Source organism: Epinephelus moara, chromosome 18 (assembly GCF_006386435.1).
Source record: "Epinephelus moara isolate mb chromosome 18, YSFRI_EMoa_1.0, whole genome shotgun sequence".
NCBI lineage: Eukaryota > Metazoa > Chordata > Actinopteri > Perciformes > Serranidae > Epinephelus > Epinephelus moara.
The window spans coordinates 31761918-31782952 of NC_065523.1; the positions used below are offsets into that span (position 1 = coordinate 31761918).

At 39.9% G+C, this 21035-nt stretch overlaps 1 protein-coding gene across 1 annotated transcript; it reads left to right on the forward strand.

Annotated features, from left to right (window-relative positions):
* The first annotated feature begins 7932 nt into the window (after window positions 1-7932).
* On the forward strand, window positions 7933-19062 carry LOC126404914 (prostaglandin E2 receptor EP1 subtype-like). The gene is made up of 3 exons (XM_050068327.1): window positions 7933-8370; window positions 11484-12403; window positions 16721-19062. The coding sequence occupies exons 2-3, from the start codon at window positions 11528-11530 to the stop codon at window positions 16994-16996; spliced, it is 1152 nt and encodes a 383-aa protein (XP_049924284.1). The 5' UTR covers window positions 7933-8370; window positions 11484-11527; the 3' UTR covers window positions 16997-19062.
* The last annotated feature ends 1973 nt before the right edge of the window (window positions 19063-21035 follow it).

Genomic DNA, 21035 nt, shown 5'->3' on the forward strand with positions numbered 1-21035 from the left:
TAACCAGTTTATCTCGTGGGAGAGATTTGCACCATTTTACGATATACTGTAACCTATTGGCTAAAAAATAGTAATGGAAGTTGGGTAAGTCTAATCCTCCATTGTCTCTAGTTTTGCTGTAAGGTTTTTAAGCTAATGCGTGGTGGTTTATTTTTCCAAAGAATTTTGGATATGTATGAATCAAGTGATTTAAACCATGCAGGGGATGGTTTGATGGGTATCACTGAGAAAAGGTAATTTATTTTTGGTAAGACCATCATTTTAACCGTGGCAACTCTCCCCATGAGTGAAATGGGTAGAGAGGTCCAGCGAGTGAGATCATCCTCTATCATCTTTAAAAACTGAACGTAGTTTAGTTTTGTTAGCTCTGACAGCCTAGGGGAGATGTTTATGCCTAAATATCTGATGTTTCCTGATTGTAATGTAGTAGTTGGTGTATTCTGGAAATTACAGTTAATGGATAGAACTGTGGATTTAGACCAATTGATAGAATAGTCAGATAGAAAGAGTAATACATCATCAGCATAGAGACTTATCTTGTGTTCTAAATTTTTGCACTTGATGTCTTTAATATTCTTATTTTGTCTGATAGCAGCTGCTAAAGGTTCAATAAATATAGCAAAAAGTGAGGAGGGAAGTGGACGACCCTGCCTAGTACCTCTCTGCAGGTCGAAGCTAATATAGACCAAAATTCTTTGTTGAATTCCACTGGAAAGCCATCTGGGCCTGGGGCTTTATTACTGGGCATTTGTTGGAGGGCTTCATGGAGTTCTCTTATTGAGAGAGGTGAGTCTAAAGTCATAGCCTGTTCATGATGTAATTTTGGGAGGCTGATGTTTCTGAGAAACTGGTCGATGGTGTTGTCTGCTGGATCAATTTGTGATGAGTATAATTTTTGATAAAAATCCCTGAAAACTGAGTTTATTGTGCGGGGATCATGGGTGGTATTACCTGATGGGTCCTTAATGGATGTTATCGTTGTTTTTTCTTTGTTTATTTTTAATTGATTGGCTAGATATCTCCCAGATCTGTTGCCATGTTCAAAGTTCTCCAAACGAAGTCTTTGCACTAGGAATTGTGTTTTTTTTTTTATCTATTATTTTATTTAACTCTAGCTTAGCTTTCCTTATCCTGTTTAAGGTGTCATCTGGAGATGCATAATAGGCATCCTCTAATGATTTAATTTCAAGTTCTAATTCTGTTATCTTTGAATTCTCTTTCTTTTTCTTATGTGATGAAAAGGAGATTATTTTGCCTCGGATTACTGCTTTTCCTGCTTCCTAAAGAACACTTGCTGATGTTCCTGGCAGGTCATTATTCTGTAAATATATATCCCATTCCATTTTAAAGAAATTAAGAAAATCAGGTAATGATGTATTAAATCTCCAGTTTCTGGATGGTGGTGTGAATCCCTTATTCACCAGTGAAAGAAACTGGTGCGTGATCACTGATAGTGATGGGATGTTTTTTGGTTTCTGAAATATTGCTCATCAAAGAGCTGCTAACTAAAAAGTAATCTAGTCTGGAATGTGAGTGGTGAACTGGTGATAAGAAAGTGTAATCCCTGAGAGTAGGGTGGTGTCTGCCTGAAGATCTTTTAGTCGATTAAAGTTTTAATCTCTTCTCCTTGGAACCAGCTCCACGCACATTCCATGTAACAAACCTTAGTGTGCTCATGGTGAGTCAGTTGGAGTGAGTGTTGTATGTAGGTGTGTGTGTGTGTATGTGTATAAGTGTATGTTGCATCTTTCTACATGTTATGTGTACATGTACTGTAAGTGTGCGCTGATGTGTGTGTGTGTGCCATGTAAGTCAGTATAGGTGCCGTGTATGTTTGCATTAATATCATGAAATAAAGAAAAAAATGCAGCACGAAAAAAGACAAATGACAATGTGTTTCCCGGGGGAGAGATCGCTCCAGGTGAGTCCTCGTTGCGGCATCTCTTCGGAGATGAGGCTTTGGCGGCTGCTGGAGTGGCTGAATTAGAGTTTCCCATGACGTACGGTCAAAACACTCGTCAATGTATGCTTTAAGGGAATCCAAGTCTTTGTTTTGCTCCAGAATGTTGGGATTGGAAAATATATTGTTAGAAAATAGGATCGACTGTTTTTAAATAGTTTTAATTTAATTGGCAGACTTCTACTGAGGCAATGAAATGTTTGAGTTGTTTAGATAGTCGCCATGTTGGATTCTGTAAAGTCTCGTAGAGTCTCGTGGTACTACAGCATCACTTACCTCCGTAGCGTACTTTTGAGTTTAAATGCAGTACTTCTACTTGTAACCAATATTTATCACTGTTGTATTGCTATTTTTCGCAAGTAAAATGTTTGAATACTTCTTTGACCATGAAACTATCAGGCTACGTTTATTTTAGTTATCTTCTAATGACTGATATCCACTGTTGACTCACCAAAAAAGGGCAAAATACAAAAGAGAGGAGATTTTTTCGAAACCTAAAACGCACTGCTTCCAGCAAAATGACTGTTTGGCCACACAGAGTTATAAATTACCGTGTATCTGCTTCGTGACATGTTCCTGAGGAATATAAAAGACCCCACAGCCACACCGCCGGGAAGACAAGACAGATGGACCTGCTCTCACTGCATGTGGTCAGTCGAGGGGTGATTAGACGGAGCTTTTGCAGGATTCTGTGGAAGGATTATTTGAATGCATTTCTGTGTGTATAAAGACCTGATTAATGTGAAGTGTCCCTATAGAGCAAAGAGCATGTCTTGAAAACATCATACAAATCCAGTGGGGCCTATAAATATGGAATAGTTAAGCCGAAATTCCAGAGACTTTGCAACATTGATTGCCAGTCTCAACCGATTATTAAGAATACACTTTCCCTGGGACAGTGAACAACTGAATGTACATAAAAACCAACGAGCATGACATGCATAATTATACAAAAATATTTGGCCTGGTAATTATGAGGTTTTCAACAAATAAATCCTGGAATTTTTCTCGCTGTTTTTTTTTTTTTGTCCTCACAAAAATTCAGAGAATGGTGCGACAAAATAACCGCAGCCAACCGTATCTGACCAGGTCGCTGTGCTCTCCTGCTGCTGTGGGTTATTTGAGGCTGTGATGCTGAGGAGGTGTCACAGAAAGAGACAACAAGTACGACACAGTTAAAAGTGGAAATTTAGCGAACATGGCTTTTCCTACAGGCCTGTTGTTTCTGTAAAACTCTGGCTGTTTTTATTGAGTCCGGGGCAGCATGCCATTCAGAGACCAGATTCCTGTGTAATGAAGTGAGGCATTCACAGTCCAACACACAACCCCGGACAAGGTGGTGCTGGATGTGTCTTAGGGCCTCTTAGTCAGGTTAACGTTAGAGTATTGTTGAATCAATGCACGTTGTTGTCCAGCGCAGCGTACAACACAAACCGCTCGTATAAGACGTATTTACAGCCGTGGTTTCCTTTTTTATGGTGTGTCCCTTTGGTGCAAATAAAAAAATGCAATTAACATGGCTGCTCAAGTAAATAGCATCCATGTGGAGTTAAGATACAGCAGCGAAGACTGGAAATGTCACAGGAAGGCTTTCTCTCTGGCACACTGTGTGAGCTGATCATCGTCTTTCCACGTCCGTGTGAGACAACGGCACACACCGAGGTGGGAAACGTTTCTTTAAAGCCAAATGAATCAGACGTTAAGAATCCCTTTTATTAAACTTCACATTTTACTTTGATTCAAACAAGTTGGTTTTGCATTTTTATAGACACGGTCTAAAAATATCACAAGATGTGTTCTTACATCCAGTGAAGCCCCAAAGAGGAGGAGCAATGATACCATTGCCCCACAGCCCCATATTCACCGCAGTACAGTACTGCTGAGTTCGGGTTTTCTCTGTTTTCCGTTTCCACTGTGAAAAGTTGTGGATGGTACCAATGGAATCGTTCTGTACTGTCCCCATGTTTGGTCCCCCCTCTGTTGGGGTACCTAGCACACAGATCTGGTACTAAAAGGTGGAGCTGTGAACACTGCAGTCTGATTGGTCAGTAGCAGACGTGGAGAGTTTTACATATATCAGGAAACTAAGTTTGAAATTAAATGATGTTTTGCTGCCTCTCGCAGCAGCTGTAGACTGAGAAAAAAAAATTAATTCTCTGGATCGACTGCCGGGGACTTTTAAGGTGGAATATTTACTTGTAATGTTACGCAATGCATGAGCTGACGACGTGAATCAATCAGCACACCTTAAATAAGTGGATCCAACAAACACTGTCTTTCACGCGAGAGACTTGTGTTCGCATCCCGTAAGATTCTAAAGCCAAATGTGTGTTTGTTGATGAAGGAAAAAAATAGTCAATTCGCTGTGTTGTACCGACGTAAATTTCCTTGAAGTTTGAAAGAAGACAATGCATGTAACAGGCGGAACTTGACACAGTGTCCGAGAACATCAACAACCAATGCACCCAGGGTACCTTGCACATCATAGCTGGACGAGAAAGTCCATGACCAAACGTCGATATGTGCCTCCCTGTGACTTTTAAGATTTTAGATATTCATTTGTCACTGTTGTAAGCCAAAAGTGATTCTTAAATTCTCCAAATTGTAAAAATGTGTAGCCTATACACTGACGTCAGTCTACAGCTTGGTGCCTTTTCCTCGAAATTTTGTCAAACCTCAACAGCAACGGCTGGTTTTAAGTCTCCCTAACTAAGCTAGCTATGAATTCTAAATCCAGCAAAGCTAAAAAAAATTGAGAATTTAATAGTGCGTGAACAGCTTCATTTGCTTTCACCACCAACACTGCAAAGTTAAAGAACCAATTGAATGCTCTAATTTAGATTTAATAAGCTGTGTTACCTTCATTATAAGGCTCAAATATGTTTTTGTGCCTTCAGGTATTTTATTTTTATTTTTATTTTGGCCAAATATGTCTCTTTTGATAGTAAAGGTTGCAGACCCCTGGCTTAATACGTGTATAAACAGATACGTGACACCGTAACATCTCCTTTCCGTTTGATGGTGAGTTCTTCCATTTAGATGTTAATCTCAGGTTTTATAGCAGAGCAGAATGATGTGGATGCATTAACCTCAGCTAATACAGCTGCATCTGACTCTATTAGTATACTTCGTGACTCTTTGGCAGACTCTACATACCTGCCTGTACATGCAGACATGTATGGGCGATGTACAGTTCAGATGTGTGCTTTGAACTCATATCACTATAACAACTATCTATTAAAATGTCCTGGATTATGCAATGAGTGCATGTACACATGCACGCCTCAGTGCACGGCCTGTCAAAGAGCACTTTTTCTTCGACACAGCTGCAGTGTGTGTGCGTGAACAAAGAGCTGCATTGTGTACATTAAGACATCCGTTTACAGAAGTTTCCTTCTGCAGTTTTGACATGAGGCAACAGTGAAACGAGAAGACGTCTCGTATGGAGAAAGAATTTCAGATATGTGCAGAGACACACTGGTGATGATGGAAATCTGCAGGTTCTTTTCATCACTTCATGCTGCAGCCTTTAGAAGCTTCTGTATTCATTCTGCAGGCTTATCACAAAATCATACCGGGAGTTTTGAAATGTGCAGTGTGCTTTTCCTCCCTTTGAGGAGGCCTGTGGCGTTAAAGGGACAATTCACCCAAAATCACATATCAGATATCAGCTATCGGCCGTAGAGATGTCTGCCTTCCCTCCAATATAATGGGACTAAATGGCACTTGGCTTGTGGCGCTCAGACCCATTCTCACTCCCAACTTGTCAGATACCGACATTTGGTCACTGGCCCTTGGCAGCAGACGCCAACACAAAGTCACCCTTAAGGCCCATTTATGCTCAGCGTTAAATACGGATCCAGATACGGATGGAGCCTTCTGTCCGTGCTCCGCATTCATTTCGTCCGTATTTCTGCACGTTTCCATAAAGCTTACGGATATGGGCCAAACGGAGCAGTACCACCAGGAACCAGGGGCAGTGTTGCTGTCACTACCCGATACGTAGCTCTAGTGAGAAGAAGAAATAACAATTCAATTTCTCTCATCAGAACAAAGAATCAAATCAACACATCATCACATCAAAGAATTCTCCGTCCTCCAGTCGCGATGTATTTAACGGCCTCACCGACCACCACCTCCTACAACGCTGCCTCTGTTTTTGTCTTTTATGCAAGAGGTACATTATCAATATCTCCTCCACAGTCGCCATGTTTGTTTTTGAGTTTGTTGTTGTCATAAACTTTTGACTCTGGGCTGCCTCCTGGTGGATATATGTATAACATCCATGCCAACGTAAAGGACGCATGGAAGTATGTGGGCAGTGACGGTAACATCGTTTGAAACGGACGTATACATTTTCGTACGTAAAGGGAGCATAAATGGGCCTTTAGTGACGGTAGGATATGCACCGGGCAGCAGTTGTTTCTGACCAGTAGACAGTTACTATGGACACAAATATAAATGTGCATATCCATATACATACACATAATCAACCTTTAATGATTCTGCACTTAGAGGAAAAGAAAATTATTTAAAGTTGGGAAATATGCCCGTAACATGATTATAGTACTACTATACAAGGCCTGTCACATGGGTACACCACTTTGACCAATTTTTATTGAAAATATCAATTTTGGTTTTTAGTTTAAATGTAATTCTCTATATCGTGTACTGTATACTGTAAACTAAGTCGATCTACCCATTTATGGTTCCTTAAATCCTCTTTAAGCTTGGAAATAGCCATCTGTATATCTTTATTGAAGACATGAGGCCTGTAATATGAAGCTAGTTTAGCTTACCCAGGATATCTTTTTGTTATCTGGTTTGACTAACCCGTCACATTGTCCGTCTGGATAACCGGTACTACAAAGCTGTTTATCGACTAGTTCAGTTTATTCTGGGTTTTACTATCCTGAAGTTAACCTGTTCCAAACCAAGTGAGCCAATTAGCATAAGTTACCACAGTGATTTATCCCGGTAAAAAGAGAACCAGCTTTGTAGGACTAAAAACCCTGAAGTTACCTCGATAATTCCAAATCCTGCTTCATAGTAAAGGCCTCTGGCAGTCTTTGGAGATGGACGACATTTAATGGAGCAGCTGGTCTCTCAGCTCAGAAGCTTCTTCTCTGTTAACATTAGCAGACACAAGACGCCATTTTCCTCATCAGAGGGCTCCACTTGGTCTTTTTTCGACACTGATTGTTTGTTTAAACTTTTCTCTTTGGTTTCCCTCACATCATTTTTTAAAAAAATTTCTTAAGACCAATTGAAAAAAGCACTGGATGTCCTGCTGTTGAGTTTTTCAAATGAATTTTTTTGGCACTCTGAGCACCACAAGCTGAGTGCCATCTAGTTCCATTATACTGGAGAGAAGGCAGACATCTCTACAGCCGATATCTCCAGCACTCTACAACTCATGCCAAAACAATCTAGACTGATGAATAGCACTACAGGTGAGAGAAACATTATGTATTTTTGATTTGGGGTTGAACTGTCCCTTTAAATCCAAAGGTCCACCAGCAGCAGTAGCCTGACCAGTCTTGGTGAGAACTGGGAAACTGTTTGCAGTCGCAGCTGCAGCTTCAGACTGTGACAGCGGTGTTTGTAGAGGCGGGAGCACAGCTGGTTTGCATTGATGAGCGCTGACCACAGGGACGCTGAGGTTATTCAGATGAGGCTCAGTGAAGCAGCGGGGTGTTTTAATGTCTGTAGAATTAACAAACAAGGGATGGGTCTCTCAAGAAGGAAAGCAACTCAACTAAAGTCAACTCAGCCAGCTTTACTTTGATGAGTCTGTCATTAATCTGTATGGACTATAACTAATTTTTGTTTAAGCTGCTGTGATGTCATGTCATGCTTATTTTAGTTACATCACTTCCTATAAAAGTAATAATTGCCTCAGGCAGGTCTACAATTCTACAGGTTGCTGTTCTTACAGGCTTAAAATTTAATCCTCTACATCTCATAATTGTCCGCTGAGGTGGAGTGAGGGGTGAATCAGCTGGATGTTAAATATTCATCAACGTCTCTGGGGTTTCTCTGAGTGGCCCATTCATTCTGTCAGCCCCAGGAAGTCTCTGCTGGGAGGACATTACTTTGTTTCCTCCGACTGAGACACCCAGAGGCAATGTGAGCGCGGTGCAGCCCTGCTGTATAAAAGCAGCCAGCTGCAGCTGGAGTAACAGAAGACATGCTTGTGCAATGTTGCAGCGAGGCTGCTCCTTGTGAGAGGAGAGAGTTTCTACATAGTGTCAGTTGAAGAATGAGGAAACGCTTCAGGTGAAGACGTGGAACAACGCAGCAAAGTATCAAGAACAACTTGGATTATTTTACTTTAAGTTGCTTCAGTTATGAGTTACTGTCAGGATCAAAGTGGTCCTGATCATCTCCATGGATTTATCTTTACAAAGGTAGGTTAAATATCTTTCATGTGAAGAGCAAATGGCATGCCCCGAGGCTATCATTACAAATTCAATGTTTTTTAAATGTTGACTTTTTAAATTCTCACATTTTACAGCAACAGTTATAGTTACATTTCAACATTGATGGGGGGGTGCATATGAAACAGGAGGGTCTGGGGGTCCTCTGTCAGAAATTTTTTAGCACTTAATTTCCATTTTTGCATTCAAGTGATTTTTTTTTTTTCTTTTGCACTAATTTGTGACTTTAATGAAACAATTTATGGTGTAAATGTCTTTAATTTTGTCAAATAAAATACCTCTGCTGCTTTAATGCTTTTATTAGGGGGCACAAATACACGTGTTTTAAATATTTAGGGGAACCTGTCCCCTGTGTCCCCCCCAAATCTACACCTATGACAGAAAAAGGAATTAAATGCTGTCAAATAGACGACAGAAATGTGATTGCTAAAAGGTAAAAGCTCTTTTAAACTGTATAAAGAGGTAATGTCTGGCTGTTGTCGTAATGTCTGCATCATTATGTGCTTTTTTGTGTGTTTCTATCGTGTTTAAAACAGTATATTAATAACTTTTATAGTGAGCATAGAGCAAAACTTTTAACCAAAGAAACGACATGTTCCAAATAATTAACACCATAAAAGTAAAAATAGAGATTTGATTTAAAAGTAAAGAAAATTAAAGTCCAATAAAAATCATGTTTGGGTAAAGAAAGAGGCGAATGAAGGAAAACACCACATACAAAAGCAGAAAACGCATGAAACAGTAAAAAAATCACTTTGAAAGTCACTTATCGTTATCTGTATGTAAATAACATAAATAATTTCCTCTCGGGATCAATAAAGTATTTCTGATTCTGATTCTGATAAATATAAAAACGTTCCCATCATCTTGCATGTCTGCATGGAGCTGCACGCAGTGTGGCTTTAAAGGTTTTTAATGCGGTGACAGTGTCATTACTGCTAATGCACAGTTTGCAGGAATGTGTTTTCAGTGTCAACAAAAACTGTCTGAACTTGTTCAGATTTTCAGTGAAGCCTCACCTACAGAGCAACGTCAGGCCCTTCATAGCTGAGCTCTCAGGGAGGGCTGGCAGCTAATTTGTAATGTTTAAAAGTTGAGTCACTTTGCCCCGAGGCAGTAATTATAACATATTTTGGGGAGCGAGAACAAAAATACTTTACTGTCTCTTCATTTAAGTGCTTTTTAATGTCTTAAGAAGTCGAAAACTAGAATGTAGTAAGTGTTATGTAAGATATGAAAATGTCATAAAAAAGTTTAAAAAAAAAAAAAAAAGAGTGTGTACATGTTTCCCGTTCAACTCTAAATCAAATGCTGGCTCCCTAAAATGGCACTCAGTCATCAAAACTTTGAGAAACCCAGCACTGTGCCCACCGCCCTCGGGAGTCCCGTCACTCCATGGACTCCATCTATCCGTCATGTTTCAACAAGATAGAAAGATAGATGGGTAGATAGATAGGTAGATACGTATATAGAAAGATAGGTTGGTAGATGGGTAGATGGATGGATGGGTAGGTGGATGATAGATAGATAGATAGATAGATAGATAGATAGATAGATAGATGCAAAATATCAAAGGCACGTACAGACACATAACACAATACACCATTAAAAAATGTACAATTTCACAATATACATGATAAAATAGTTCAAATAGGCAGGTAGGACCAATAAGTAAAAGAGAGCACATCTTGTAAAAATAGTTGTGTTCCCTGATACAGTTATTCTGTGTTCATTGCCTGTATGGAATACAGAATGAAAGGACTTCTTATATGTCCCAGCTGGTTCTTGGGATCCTAAATCGACGCCCAGGAGGGAGCAGCTCTCACTCTTGAGTGTAATGGGTGTGCAGCAGCGGCAATTATATTTTTAAATGAATCACCTTCCCTGCAGTGTTGACAATCTTGGAGAGCTTGTTTTTGCTCTTTGCACTCACGTTGCTGCACTATGCTGTAACGATAAACAATAACATGCTGTCAACCAGGCTTCTGTATGCTATTTTTAACTGTTAAAGGGATAGTTTAAAATTTTTTGAAGTGGGGTTCTATGGGGTGCTTATCCATAGACAGTATATTACAAACAGTAGATGTCAGTCAGCATGCCCCCAGTTGGGAGAAGCAGGCTGGAGTCTGACATGGAAGCTAAACAATGTAGTGCTGTGGACAGGGGCATTGTAGCCACCTAAAAAAATCAATATCACTTTAAGTGTACGCTATATTTAGAATATTTTCACAGCTTTACCTTAATGTCAGACAGTGATTTCTAACTGGAAAAGAGAGGTTGTTGTATCACTGTCTTCAAAGCCAGACTCCATGAGAAAAACAGTGATTTAACATAGCTGAACAGCAGGAGCTGCTGGTCTACCACTGCCTTGATCAGTTATTTTGTTTGTGTTATTGTGTGACTTTGGCATTTAAAAGGGTTAGCTCGGATTCCCCAAAGTCACACAATAACACAAATTAACTAACTGTTTGAGGCAGCAGTAGACCAGCAACTCCTGTGTTCAGAGAGCTAAAATGACTGTTTTTGTCAATAGACTCTGGTGACTTTTACAAGAACATAGAAGAGGAAGCCATTAATAGCGGCTGTCTGAAGGAAAGTTAAAGCACTGAAAATACACTCTGATTTTTTTAAGGTGGCTAAAATGCGTTTTGTCGCTGGCCCCCAACCACAGCAGTACATTGCTTAGCTTATGTGTCGGACTCCAGCCTGCTTCTCCAAACCGGGGGCATGCCAGCTGACATCTACTGGAGGTAATACACTAACTATGGATAAGTACCTCATACAACCCCAATTTAAAAAATCTTAACTATCCCTTTAAGTTTTAAAATTTCTCCCCACTTGGAGGGTTGGGTCACAGAAAGTGTTGCTTCAAAATGGTCCCTCCAGTGTTAAATAGGTGATTTGCCCTGAGGAGCTTTGCTTGCCTGTAGAGACAACAATAAGGACATACTTTATTTGAAGTTACCCCCCAGTGTGATGTTGGGATAATATTTGTAAAGCTGTATGAAAGATATTAGGATGGCATCAAAGGGAAAGGATGTTTAACTTTCAGCACGCTGACTCAGCCTTGTTTTTCTTTTCAGTGTCTTCTCCACAGGAAGAACATCAGCTTCGGAGCCCAGCGGTGATGTTGGCCATGCAGCACTGCAACTCCTCAGGCATTATCGCCCCCTCTCCCCTCACTAACCACACCACCATGGTGCAGGAGCCTGAGGTGGAGCTCGTTGCACATAATGTCACCCGTCCACCGATCAACCCCACAGCTGCGGGCCTCACCATGACTCTGGGGATCCTGTTCAATGTGGTGGCCCTCATCATTCTCGCCAAGGCGTACAACCGCTTCCGGCGGCGGTCAAAGGCCACTTTTCTGCTCTTCGCCAGCTCCTTGGTGGCAACTGATCTGGTTGGACATGTTATCGCTGGAGCCCTTGTACTAAATAAATACTCGGTAGGCACTGGGTCCACAGCTGATGCCGTCTCCAGCTTTCAGGGTGATCCTGCGGATCCGGATGCGTCTTGTCTGTTTCTGGGAGGCTGCATGGTGTTCTTCGGCCTGTGCCCTCTCTTCCTGGGCTGTGCCATGGCTATTGAGCGCTGCTTGGGCGTCACCAGGCCTTTGCTGCACGCTCGTCTGGTGACCACAGCACGGACAAAGATGGCACTGGCCCTGATCTGGCTGCTGGCCTTATGTGTGGCCCTTCTGCCCTTTTTCAGCCTGGGCGCCTACACGCGGCAGTACCCGGGGACGTGGTGCTTTATTAAAGTGATGGAGGGCACTAAAGCAACAGATCTTGCCTTCGTGATGCTGTTCTCTGGACTGGCTTTGAGCTCTCTGTCCTTGGCCTTTGTGTGCAACACCATCAGTGGGATGACGCTGGTGAGAGCGCGGCTAAAGAAAAGGTCGTGCTCCCAGCGCTGCTCAGCCAGGTCCCATGACACTGAGATGGTAGTCCAGCTGGTTGGCATCATGGTGACCTCCTGCATCTGCTGGAGCCCTCTGCTGGTGAGTGTCAGCTAAAGCACTTCACAGACATTTAATCACATCTTCAAAAGGCATGTTTTTATATGACTACATGTCATTCTGATTTCTCAAATCACAGATCAGTGTTGCAGGGGAAGATAGAAAGTTTACGTTTTAGAAAATTACAAACAGCTTTTTCTGTGATCCAATTTTTATTGTGTTTTTAGGCACAACACAAGAAGAAAATACTATATGAGATTTCGATTAATAGGATCTCAAATCACCACAACTTTTTTTAAACAAGGTATTTTTACCTACCCATCAACCCAGGAACAAACAGCGAAAGGCAGACCAGCCAAAGGAAATGTAATAGACAATAAATAAATAAATAAATAAATAAATAAATAAAAAAAAATGTGTATAGAAATAAAAAAAATACTAAAAAAGGGAATTTTAAAGGGTGAAATAGTAGAAGAAGATATTTTTTTATTATTTATTATTTTATATTTTCAAAAACATTTTGGAATTTTTTAAAAATAACATAGAGGCGCCTCTAATACTACAAAAAGATACACGATGAGAAATACCACAGCGATGTAATAAACAAATCTTGAGCAACATGTAAACATCCCTCCCACAGCAATGGTAAAATACATGATGTAATATAGAAGCATATGCTGAGGGAACAATGTCCAAAAAGTGTAAATCCAAAAACCAAGAATTTATATCACCTCCATGACAATGTTGTTTGACAGTCTCAGTGCCACAGTATCTGACAATATTTGGACAGGCTCTGAGACCCAACTGATGCAGTTTCATAACTTCATAAACACAGACCGAGGCGACAATGCTAACCACTGCAGCACCGTGTCGCCCTAGGTGCCAGGCAGTAGATGTGTTACGCACATTTTAGTTGTCGAAATGTTAAAACATTTCTCATCTGGTATTCTCATCTAGGATTTCTTTAGATCTACAACACTGTTATATAAAAATTTAAATGTAAAGCTGAGCCACCGGAGAAACACAAGTATGACACTGAATGTATTACACTGTGTGGACCTTGGACTAATGACTGAGGAGAAAACTCTCCACACTCCCTCTGAAATGCAAAACTGTGAAAATATGTTCAAACTATTTCATTCCTGCTTTTATGTGAGTAAGATTCACGATTGCTCGAGTCAGATGAAGTGAGTCATTGATTGTTACAGTGTGTCCACCATCAGTTATGTGACTAACACTCTGCAGCTGCTAGTAACTGAGCTTTGGCAGATATTTACAGATGAAATTCCATACCAAAGGATGGAGTGATAAGCAGACACTTCAATGTTGTATACTTGGAGGGATTTTTGACCATTTTTAGCAAGTCTTGAGTGTGGAAAAATGCTTAAATTTAGCGTCAAATCGGTGTCACAAAGTTGCTGCAACAACCTATGAGACAAAATTGAGTGTGGAAATGGACGTCATATACTTCCATCATAATGATCTCAGCCCTGAAATACTAAACTTTAAAAGTTTAAATAGGTGCCTTACCGAAACACAATGGTTATTACAGATTTAAGAGTAGAAAAACTTGGGGTTTTAGTATTAGTACAGCGTTCATATCCCTTTAGCTTGGACACATCCCTGACAAACTGAGTAAAGATGATACCTATCTACTAAAGATCTTTGCTTGCAGCAAGTAAAACGGCCATTACAAAATACTGGCTCCAGAAAAACTGCCCCACTGCTCACCTCTTTGTTAACACTGTTTAACACTTACATCTTCTGGAACAGATGACCTACTCCATACGACTTCAAAAAGAACTGGGAGAAAAACAGTGGAGAAAACGATGTGTTTATTTAGCCAATGAGACAGATTTCACATGACTTTTGTATGTACTATATGATACCCTACTTTAAAGTAAATTTCTTTTGCTTTTTTTTTTAATGTTCATAAATAAAAAGTACAAACAAAAACTTAAAGCACCGTATGGAGTTGGACTTCAAATTAATCTTCAGGTCCCCAGCTTTCAGATGATGTATATACTGTTAACCTGCTATCTCCCCCTAAAGATCCTCTGTTTCCCCTTAAAAAAGAGTCAGAGTTAAACATTTAAATGATTAAGGACTGTGGGGCACCCAGTGGTTCACCTAGAACACAATAAACTTTATTTGTGTAGCACTTTGCTGTATGGGACAGATAAAATAGCATACACCATCAAGATAAAAACAGCAATTATATACATTAAAAAAGAACATAGGGTATTATCAGATGAAACAGTGTGTAATGAAAATAAATAAACTGATAAATTGATATGCTCCTCAGGTTAGGGGTTCCATATGCACCTGCACCCCATTCACTAAGGTTGTGTCCTTACCACAGCGGCACATGGGAGAAGTTTTTCTTGTAGACTTTCTCCAAGAAACCCCTTTCTAACAGATATCTAGTCATTTCAATCCACGACTCTTTCCCTAACCTCAACCAGAAGATTCCTTTCTGGTAGAAAGCCTGCAAGGAAAATTTCTCCCAACTGCACCACAGCGGCCTGAGTTTGATTACAATCTGAGGCCCTTTACTGCATGACGATCTGTCTCTCTCCCAACTGTCCTGTTACTTCTCGTCTATCCAACCAATACATGCTAAAAGGCCAAAAAAATGAGAGAAAAAAACCCATAATAATCAGGTTTGTCACGCTCATAATTGCACAATTACACAGTGAAGTGTAACTGGAAGGACTAAGAATGGACAGCTCACTTTTCACCACAGAAATCTGTTGAAAACAGCAGGACGGGGTGTTGGTGGCTTAGTGGTAGAGCAGGCGCCCCATGTACAAGGCTGTTGGCGCAGCGGCCCGGGTTCGAGTCCAGCCTGTGGCCCTTTGCTGCATGTCATCCTCTCTCTCTCTCTCCACCTTTCACACTTAACTGTCCTGTCCATTAAAGGCAAAAAATGCCCAAAAAAATATCTTTAAAAAAAAGAAAACAGCAGGAAACAGGAATTTCACAATAATTATAACTGACTTTAGCAGCACCACTGTTTATAAAAATGTAGTTATTCCAGTTTAACAGTAATGATGTTATTATAATTCACATTAATGAGCACAGAGGTCATAATGATTAAATAGCACTAAACTAAAACTAGATGTGAACATATTATTTATATTCCTGTCATATCTGTGGTATTATTCTGTCATGTAACTATTGTAATATTATATTATATATATATAATATTGACACTTTATTTTCTATTTTTTGTTTCTATGAGAAGTATCCCAACTGCTGTAACAGACTATAATTTTGACAAATAAAGTGTGAAAAAGATTTTGGTTTACTGAAATAAAAACAAAACAAAAACAAAACAAACAAACAAACAAAAAACACAGGAAATCTAAACAAACGGGAATTCTTTTTTAGTTTTGTCAGTTTGGTCAATATGTTTATCAGGACTATGTTATAACTGCCTTCAGGAAGTGATGTGATTGTATTGTACCTGTTTTGACCTTTTTAAATCTTACCCCTGACAAATACCTCCCATATTATTAAAAAAAACTAAAACTAATAAAAAACTAACCTAAAACTAAACATAGTAAAAATGAGGAAAACCCACTCTGAAAACTAAATGAAACTAAACTTAAACTAAAACTAAACTAAGACAAGCAAATCCACTCTGAAGAATTAATTGAAACTTAACTGAATTTAAAAAGAATAAGAATTAAAATGAAAATAAAGCTAAAAAATAAAATAAAATAAAAAAGCCCACTATTAATTTATTGATCGTGTATTTGTGTATTCGGTATTTTATTGTTGAAGCTGTTTAATGGAGCTATATGGTGTTTACATGAAATATTCAAACTAATATTTACTTCTCCATCCTATAAAATGTAAATATTCAACATGTCTTGTGCAACATTTTATACATATTTCCCAAAATGTCAGACTGATGCGTTTGGTATCTTTGGATCACCACCAAATTTAAAATAAAGTTCTGTGGGTTTGAGCAAACCACTGGTATGTTACATTTGTACGTTATTATGTAATGGATACATGAAAACTTTATGTTTCAGCGACGCTGTGTTTAACGTGTGGTTGGGGTTAGACACAAAAACCACTCATGTTTTGGCTTAAAACACGTTAACAGGTCGCTAAAACAACACCCATGTTTGGAGCTTAAAAAGCTGCTGGAAAAACATCCTGTGTTTGGTATCTTTGAGATCTAATCTGAAATAAAGTTCTGTGGGTTTGAGCGATGTTAGGCTGCACTGTGTGAGGGTGAAAGGGTCAAACAATAGCTGCTATGCGTTTCCACACATGTCTGATCTCAAGTTTAAAAGATGTTACAAGATGAGTCTTGTTTAATTTTTTTCTTTTTTTTTCTTTCAGGTCTTTGGACTGATATCAGCCACGCGCTCCTACAGTGGCTTCCTGGACAGTGAGAGAGACACTTATAGGCGCCTGATGATGACAGGAGTCAGGATGGCGACCTGTAACCAGATCCTGGACCCGTGGGTCTACATCCTGCTGCGGCGCGCCATCCTCAGGAAGATCTACCGCATCACGAAAAGACGGGCCAGTTTCAAGGGGAGCACGTTCCGCTCGGTTCGCTGGGACCTCAGCTCCTTCCAGAACTCAGAGAAAAGCAGTGTTAATAAGATTTAAATGGACTACTACAGGAAGAAAGGGGACGCGCCATCTATCACGTTTAAGGGCTGTTTCTTGCCAGCGGGATCAACACAGAGCCCAGCAGTCCATCATCTGGATCCAAATTAAGTGTTTAAAGGTCTCAATGAAAAGAGATGACTCTCTTGGCTGCTGGAAATGAGAGTCACCCTGGTTCATGAGTATGAAGGTTATGTGTCGGGATCCAAAGGGGTTACAAAATGGAGCATGTTCCATGTTTGAATTATCACTGACCAGCTAATGACAACTACAGTATGAGCCAGTGTTAAAAGCCCCAACACGTATATAAATAGTGTTTATCAGAGTGGAACATGGCCCATATATGTCCAGGACATGTTTGCATGGCGGTCTGTCCTCTGTGAGAGCAGATGTAAATAACATGTTTTGTTAGTTGGAGTATAATGTGTTAACTTTTGCTGAAGTGAAGACTGTATCCAGTCTTAAAGGGTAACTTTGATATTTTTCAACCTGGACCCTGTTTTCTGACGTTTATGTGTCTAAGTGATTAATTTGAACAACAATTTTTTTAAATGATCCAGTATTTAGCGAGAGCGCTGCAGCCAGCAGTGGCGAAACAGGCTGCAATGTGACCGTTCAAGCATGTTCACACCTTTAATTTACGTCCACTAGAAGTGCTTGTTTTTGCCACTGACAGGCTCAGATTGTTGTTATAAGTGTCTGACAACATTTGGAAAGGATCCCTACAGAGATAGACTTCTTTGTTAAAGAGAAATATCATTTTTGTTTACTCAGAAACAGCCCCAAAATTGCTGCCATCAAACCCACCAGACTCCAAAAGAATGAAATACACTTCACTCAAAGTCGACGGAAACAACGTAAAACTCACAAAAAACATCTTGGTTGATCCTCCCACAGTTCAAACAATCACCAACCAACTTACTGGTTGAAATCAACCCTTGAATCACCTAGTTAGATGTAAAAACAGCCCTTGACATCGCCATCGCCAAACCCACCAGACTCCATTTAAATAAACAGCAATTTTATCATCGTAAAACACACTTGACTCAAAGTCGACAGAAACAACGTAAAACTCACAAAAACTATTTGTTTCGTCTTCCCACTGTCCAAACAACCATTAACCAACTTACTGGTTAAAATAAACACCCAGTAAAATCACCCAGTTAGTTGTAAAAACAGCTCAGACATTGCCAACACCAAACCAACCAGACTCCATTTAAATAAACAGTGTTTATAGCTTGTATAGAGTGATTGCCCCAGTATGTGTGAACTTTAAAGTGACCGGGTGAAGTAAGAGTTTATTTAAACCAAACCACAGTTGGTGATTGTTGCGACAGTGAAAAGAGGAACCATGACGACTTTTGTGAGATTTATTTTGCCTCCTTTGACTTTGAATGAAGTGTGTTTTACAATTATGAAATTATTATTTATTTAAATGGAGACTGGTGGGGTTAGCGATAGCAATTTCGGAGCTGTTTCTAGTAAAACAAAAAGATAAACCATTATTTAATTAGGTAAGTCACGTTGAGATCAAGCACTTTAATTGGACATAAATCAATGGTGCCAAATACCCAGAGTGGTTCCATTGCAGCCTGTTTGACTGCTGCCGCTACAACATTCTCACTCAACATGGGACCAATTTCAAACATTGTTGTTCCGATTACTCACTAAAACACATAAAACGTGTGTAAAAATGAATCCAGGTTGAAAAAACCTCAAAGTTTGTCTTTAAAGCAAACATCTCAACCCAAAGGTTTCGTTCATTTAATTTTCCGACACAGTGTAAAAGTCCATGACTTGTATAAATGCTCACATAAGAGAGCCAAAGAAAAGGCTGTGCTTTTACCTCAGCTTGAAGATGTGAAAAACACCATGTGTGTGTGTGTCCAGTGTTGTGCTGTGACATGAATGTGAATGTGTGTCTGTTATTGTGTGTTTGTAAAAGTATCTGCAGTATTTTCCCCCCATGTGTGTCTGGGGACTGAAGTGAAGCTACATGTTGCTAAAGCTAATTGAATGTAATATTGTTATCAAAAGGGAATGTAAGATTTGATAATAAATGGTTACCTGTTAGTGGTTTGTCTTATTCTGGTTTGTAATTGATGTAATATTTTAATGTTTCCTGTATTCAACTGTATTCTGACTGAGTAATAAGGCGAGGCACTTTCATCTGTTAGCAGCTGGTTAGCTTAGCACAAAGACTGGAAACGGGGAAACGAAGCCTTCGAAGGCTGCATTTGAAGACCGATTGTGCCACATCGACATGACCAAGGCTGTCCCATTTTGAAGGCTCCTTCAAATGCGGCAGAGAAATGCAGCCTTTTTTCCCAGAATTTGGAGGCCCAGCCTATCCCAAGATGCATTGCTCGCCAGTGCTGATTATATATTAAGTTAAGTTAACTGACTAGCTAACGGTTAACTCTTGTTAACATTACTATTCACTAAAAGCACACTGCTTAAACAATCTTAATTTAATTATCAACATCAGCCTGAAATATATCTAACAGTGGTGTCTCTGGTGGTGAATCATCTCCTCAAGCATTAAATAAAAAAATATACATATATTAACAATCTCTGGGGCCATGATTTAGGGCTAACGGACTTACTAGCTTACTCCGTCTTTCGTCAAGCACTGCATTAATTTTGCAGCTTTTATAATCGGAATCACCTCAGTTTGGATTTTACCTAGCACAAGATAACTCTGTCATTAATTTGCTTAATGCATTGGCAATGAGCGCTAGTGGCACCAAAGTTACTTGCAACCCAATCACTAGAAAAAAATGTTGGCATTGTACGTTTCTGCAAACCATGGGTATGTTACATTTGTACGTTATTGTGTAGTCAGTACGTTAAAACCTTACGTTTTCCAGCAACACTGTGGTTGGTTTAGGCACAAAATCACTTAGTTATGGTTAAGACAAGATTACCACTTTTTGTGGAAATATCCTGGCAGGAAACACAGCAACTGGTTGTGAAAAAACACAGATGCTTGTCGCTTAAAAAGTTGCTGGAAAAACAGCAGTAGTTTGCTAAAACACACTCGGTTTTGTTGTTTGTTGGTCTCAAACAGTGGTCTGCAGCTTGGCAGACGTTTCACGTAGGTGTCACTCCATCCACCATCCCCTCCACCTCCAGATGAAGAAGGCAGCTTGACATGTTGATATGATACATATGAAATGTACAACTATGACGGAGTTGTGGTTTGCAGAAACATACAATCACAGCATTTTCTTCTGGTGGCCAGGCTGGAATTTAGTAAAAGAGTAAAGCAGATCAGAGTTTCATCTGTATGGGTATGTTAATTAGAAATAGAAGAGGACCAAGTATTGATCTTTGTGGAACTCCGCACGTCATGTTAATCTACTTGAAAGACTGTCAACACAGATAAAAATAATTCCTACAAATGATATAAATTACTTTATTGCAGCTTCCTAAAAAAGAAAACAACAGATCTGACATGCCGTCATATTATGCCCTCAGCTTCTGGATCAGGATAAGACAACCAAATCGGCAGAAAAAATATTAGCACGCTTCTGCAAACCCCAAATGTTACATTTATTTATTTATTTTATATACTTTATTAATCCCCGAGGGGAAATTCAATTTTTCACTCTGTTGTCACTTACACACAGGTCCGAACACACACATGCACAAACTGGACCTATACATGCACGAAGTGGAGAGATGTCAGAGTGGGCTGCCCATGACAGGCGCTCCGAGCGGTTGGGGGGTTCGGTGCTTTGCTCAGGGGCACCTCGGCAGTGCCCAGAAGGTGAACTGGCACCTCTCCAGCCACCAGTCCATGCTCCATATTTTGGTCCGGACGAGGACTCGAACAGGCGACCCTCCGGTTCCCAACCCAAGTCCCTATGGACTGAGCTACTGCCGCCCCAATTTGCACATTATTATGTAGCAAATAAATTGAAACGTAATGTTTCAGTAATGCTGTGGTTAATGAGTGGTTATGTTTAGGCACAAAAACCACTTAGTTATCGTTAGGAAAAATAATGTTTATCGGTGGCACAATCCCGCCAGTCAA